This window comes from Pseudorasbora parva, chromosome 14, assembly GCF_024679245.1.
Source record: "Pseudorasbora parva isolate DD20220531a chromosome 14, ASM2467924v1, whole genome shotgun sequence".
NCBI lineage: Eukaryota > Metazoa > Chordata > Actinopteri > Cypriniformes > Gobionidae > Pseudorasbora > Pseudorasbora parva.
In genome coordinates, this window is record NC_090185.1 from 12819039 (window position 1) to 12824823 (window position 5785).

Below are 5785 nucleotides of genomic sequence, written 5' to 3' on the forward strand. Positions count from 1 at the left end.
GACTATTTTAACAATGTTTTTACTTCCTTTCCAGTACTACTTGAAAGTGGTCTTGTTGCTGTATTTGGAGGGGTCAGAGAGCTATCGGATTTCATAAGAAATATCATAATTTGTGTTCCGAAGATGAACGAAAGTTTCACAGGTTTGGAACAGGATGAGGGTGAACATAGGCACAGAGCAGGAATGTTTAATAATAATAATAAAGGAAAAAAACAGAGGGAACTCATACAACCACATAAATACAGTAGGAGCCATTTATTTGTGTTATTTGAAGGGTGGCTTGCTGGAGTATAACCTGCTGGAAGCACATGGTCTTTAGACCTTGGCTTCTGTTTGTTTGCCAGACAAAGTTGTTTGATTTCATTAAGTTTGCATTCTTTTCTATCAGTTTATTTGACTGTAATCAAGCTTATAATAAAACGCACAAAAGGCATGTGCAACTTGGTGAAGAACGGATTGTGTGTGATGAAAGTGTCTAACCCCTCAGCAGACCCAAGAAGTGACTATCAGTTTACCTCAAAATGAAAATTCTGTTATCATTTAGGCTAATCACCCTCAAACCTGTTATTTGTTCTGCTAAACACAAGGAAGATATTTGGAAAGAATGTTTGTAGCCTAACCAAGGAGATCCAAGCAAACATTGACCACAGTAGGAGAAAAAATACAATGGGACTATATACTTTATTCACAATTTAATAACAAGTCATACAATTAATGAAGTCAGTATATAATGACTATAATAAGAAAGAATACCCATTACGTTATTTACTTAGTCCGACGAAGCTTCTTTCAGATGGTTTTGCTGCTTTATTTTTGTACTAAACACCAGATGACGGTGCTTTCGACACTCGGAATTTCTTTCCCAGGAACAATCGGGGGAACGACCCTTTTACTGGCTTTATGATGCTTCTTTTGCTCAATGCCCATCCTCCGTCCCACGCGCATGTCCAGAATAAACGGAAGCGGTTGACATAATAAAAGCTCGAGTGGTGTTCTTGAGCTGTGTGTCGCGCAGTCAGGTGTCTGTCATTCGGTCTCATTAGCAATTACTCCATTGGCCTCAAACATACACACTCAAACAAGGATTTAAAGTTACCTTAATTAATTGCTTCTCCTGCACCTTCTCCCACATTCACTTCGCGCCGACCGACCGTTACATATAGCAACCAGTGTGGCTATGCTCACTTCCCAAGATGTCACAGCTGGTTTGGATTCTATCAAGTCTTCAAGGTTTGTGAAATTTAACCTTTATGAGATATTCAGAAACTTGATTAAATGATAGCCTACGTATTTGCTGAACGTTGACAGTAAATTAGAAGTCACGTCCTGTATAGGCTACACTGGCTTTTCTGTCTCTTTGATAAAAATAAAAAAAACAGTAAATCAGTCACTTTTTAAAATAAGAAATGGCTTAAATATATGTAGGTCTTTTTATCACTTAAACATAATAAACATTAAAATACTATTTTGTATTTTACACACTTTTTTTTATTGATGTCTGCATTCCATTGTATAATTTCCTCAAAGCAAAACACCATAAAAGAACCTCAAAATATTTTAAATTATTGTGCAGACTAGGCTAAACTGCCTCTTATCGTACATATGTGAAACTATAGAATTTTTTCTTCATTTACTGTGTCCCTAACTGTCTATAAACCTAACAGACTGGACATTCTAATAGAATAAATTGTATTTAGTGTATGATAGGTAGATAGGTGCAGTTCCACACATTACTGATGGCAAACCATGCAGGACAATGACGGAAAGCTCATTGACCATTGTTGACATTGGAGTTCCACCGTTATACTAGTTCCACCCGGTTAGACAAGTTAGATGTTTTGCATACTTAGGCCTATGTCTAATTTTGGGAGGAAAGGACCATTAACATACAGTATGTTTTTGAGCAAAATTCTAGTAATATTTACCACCTTGTTGGCAAAAATGGGTACAAAAAAGTACATGTTCTTAATAATCAAGACATTCTATTCATCAATAATTGTTGCTATTGTTTCCAGAATAAAAAAATACTTTGGCATAAGGGACATACTATCCAAGAAAAGCTCATTGTTTAACATTTACATTATTCACATTTTGCGATTAACTGTCCCTAAAAGGGTGGAGCACCTTCACAGCCGGTGTCTGAACAATCAATCTACCCCTATTTATTATTTCTTTAGTCCCTGACCAATATCTATTCCTAATAGTTAAATATGTAACTATCTTTGCAAAATGCTTAAAACATATACTTTTTTTTTTTTTTTTTTAATAATGAAAGCAAAATGTTACTGAATAACAGGAATGACCCAGAAGTAGGGGTGTAATGATTCGTTTTAACAACGATTTGATTCGTATCACGATTTGAGGTTGTCGATACGATTTAAGGGCGATATGGGTTCATTTAGAACGATATGATCCGAAACGATTCAGTGACTTTTTAGCCAAAATTTAAATCAGTGTGACTGTTTTATTTCAGTCGATTCGTTGTTAAAACGAATCGTTACACCCCTACCCAGAAAGTATTTTATTGTTTGCCTCTGATACCAATATAAAGTCAAATGATGTACACTTTTGCATTTAGTTTACTTGAACAGCCACATAATGACCGTTAAACAGAGACCGTAAACTAATGAAGACTGTGAATATGAGCACTGTGTGATGAGACGTTGTTCTCAGCACTGCCCATCAAAATAAAAATCTCTCTTATAACACACATCATTCAGAAAAACTTATTGGCCAATGCATTTTTTTTTTATACCAAATATCAGCTGATATATGGACCTTGGTGATATATCAGTGAACCACTAATCTGCTTTCTGCTTGGTATAATTTTTGAAATAATTTTGAAATTAATTTTGCTCTACCCTTTTTTGTAAGTCGCTTTGGATAAAAAGCGTCTGCTAAATGTAAATGTAAAGCCTTTGTCTAATTTCTGCTATTACACGAATTATGTCCTTTCCCTTCACATTTCTGTCTTTGAATTTCCGTCAAAGTGAAACCTTTTTATCTTTAATTTTAGACCTGATGGAAGAGAATGAGGAGAGCGAATAACTAAATTAAGTGGAAATATCATCATCATCATGTCAAAACAGAAGAAATCTTTGAGTTACGCGCTTAAAGGACGAGGCATAGAATCTTCCACCTGCCCTCAGTGTGGAAAAGGTTTCCCATGCAAAAAAAGTCTTAAACCTCATAAGAAAATGGGAGTGAAGCCACACACGTGTGATCAGTGTGCACAAGCAAACACTTTTAAATTACATCTGAGTTTTCACTCTGGAGAAAGACCATTTAACTGTGATCAATGTGGCAAAACATTTCTCCGGACAGAACACCTGAAGAGGCACCTGAAAATTCATACAAAGAAGTCGTCTCACATATGTTCTCTGTGTGGAAAGAGTTTTTCACGGATGAGTGCTTTAAAATTACACCAGAAAAGACACAGCGGTGTGAAGGATCATATGTGCTTTGTCTGTGGGATGACCTTTATTAGATCTGACACATTGAAAGACCACCAAAGAGTTCACACTGGAGAAAAACCTTACAAGTGTTGTCACTGTGACAAGAGATTCGGTCAGGCTGGGACTCTGAAAATACATGAGAGGACCCACACTGGAGAGAAGCCGTACACATGTGATCAGTGCGGGAAGAGTTTTGCACGAGCAAAAAGTCTTAAATTCCATCTGCATTCTCACTCTGGAGAAAGACCTTTTAATTGTGATCAATGCGGCAAAACATTTCTTAGTGCACACCACCTGAAGAGGCACCTAAAAGTTCATGCGAAGCAGAAGCCTCATCTTTGTTTGTGTGGAAAGAGTTTTTCACGAATGGATTATTTTAAAACGCACCAGAAAATTCACAGCGGTTTGAAGGATCATATGTGCTTTGATTGTGAGAAGACTTTTGCTACGGCTGCCATATTGAATCGCCACCAGAGAATTCACACTGGGGAGAAACCTTATAAGTGTTCACACTGTGACAAGACCTTCAGTCAGGCTGGGAATCTGAAAAATCATGAGACGATCCACGCTGGAGAGAAGCTGCACACATGTGATCGGTGCGGAAAGAGTTTCAAACTAAAAGGATCCCTGAAGTCACACATGAAAATCCACACCGGAGAAAAGCCTTATAAATGTAATCAGTGCGGGAAGAGTTTCACACACGCATACACTCTTAAATTACATCTGCGTTCTCACTCTGGAGAAAGACCGTATAACTGTGATCAGTGTGGTAAAACATTTCCTAGGGCACAACACCTGAAGATCCACCTGACAGTTCACACAAAGGAGAAGCCTTACATGTGTTCATGTGGAAAGAGTTTTTCGCAGTTGGGTAATTTAAAAGTACACCAGAAAAGACACAGTAGTGTGAAGGATGACAAGACCTTTATTACAGCTGAGACATTGAACAAGCACCAGAGGATCCACACTGGAGAAAAAACACGAGGATCCACATTGGAGCTGATGGGGGTGGAAAAAGTTTTAGTCAGTTAGGATCGCTACATCAATATACTAAAAACAGCTGCCTGAAATTATAGTAGTTCATGTTCAGATACAGATGTTATCACCAAATGTGACCCAATAACATATTAAATAATAATAAGTGATAAAAACAGTAATAAAAGCATTATATAAATCTTTTCCTTCCTGCCTCATTACAACATCATTACAGTTGTTACAGTGAACAAAGTTCAGCTTTAAAGCTACACTGTGTACATTTTTTTAGTTTATTCTTAGCTAAAAACACTTAGTTCTTTCAAAAATATATGTGCTCATTAATGTATATTTACTTCTTTCAAGTAATAAAATATTCTCATAAGTTTATAATATGCCATTGAAAATACATACGGGTTAGGGGTTCGAATGCTGGTCGCCATGTTGCCTCTCCATCTTGACCGGACATACCCGTAAATTCAAGCTTCGCCTTTCTCGTTTTAACACTCGATGGCACCGAATGTGGAGAGGGGGATTGCCATGTTAATCTTGGACTAAATCAGCCACCGTAGTAATTAAAATGAAATCAGAATTGAGAGGAACAGAAACTATTATTCACTGGATGGTCATATACCTTTACACCGCTAGATGGGAGGAAATATCACAGTGTAGCTTTAATCAATGTTTTTCAAAGAAAAACTAACAAGAATCCAAGATGTTCTTCCATTTGGACTTAAGTTTAGAACATACTCTGCAAGAACAAAGAAATTTGTTCGTTTTCTCGAGGTGGCAAGAACAAGAACAAAGTTCGTTATGGCCAGTACATCCCATACTTCACGAGAAAAGCAGGTGCCGGTAATCTGCGTTTCTCCGCATTAACCACGCCCACTTTAAATGTCTGACCAATCACACAATAGTTCTCGGACACCCGCAAGAAAAAAGTTCTGCTCAGGCATTGTTTGGAGAACAAGCTGCGATAACTCCCAAACCAGGGCTGCGAGAACTTTTTTTCTCGGTTCTTGCGGAGTATGTTGCAGCCTTAAAGCTGAATGCAATCATTGTGGACAGTTTCATGCAGAGGCTCCAGTGCGTCATCGAGCCACCCTTTTAGCCCCGCCTAGAAAATCCGGAGCACAGCAATGGTGAAAAACTGTTTGGTCTAACTCCACAATTTAGTACTTCACAGTTTACAGTCTTTGCAATGTGTTTTAGCAATACATTTCTAACATTTATAATGTGTTTAGAATTTTTTCATAGAATTGCCTTTACAAGGACTTTTAATGTCTCAATTCATCTGCGTTCTCACTAGTCTTTCATCTGATTTTTGTAGTTGCTTCACCAATTGATTAAATATACAG

General features: G+C 37.4%; 1 protein-coding gene across 1 annotated transcript; it reads left to right on the forward strand.

The window, feature by feature from the left end:
- The first annotated feature begins 891 nt into the window (after positions 1–891).
- On the forward strand, positions 892–4794 carry LOC137040113 (zinc finger protein 658B-like). Its single transcript, XM_067415524.1, has 2 exons — positions 892–1230; positions 3017–4794. The coding sequence occupies exon 2, from the start codon at positions 3078–3080 to the stop codon at positions 4485–4487; it is 1410 nt and encodes a 469-aa protein (XP_067271625.1). The 5' UTR covers positions 892–1230; positions 3017–3077; the 3' UTR covers positions 4488–4794.
- Positions 4795–5785: the final 991 nt, after the last annotated feature.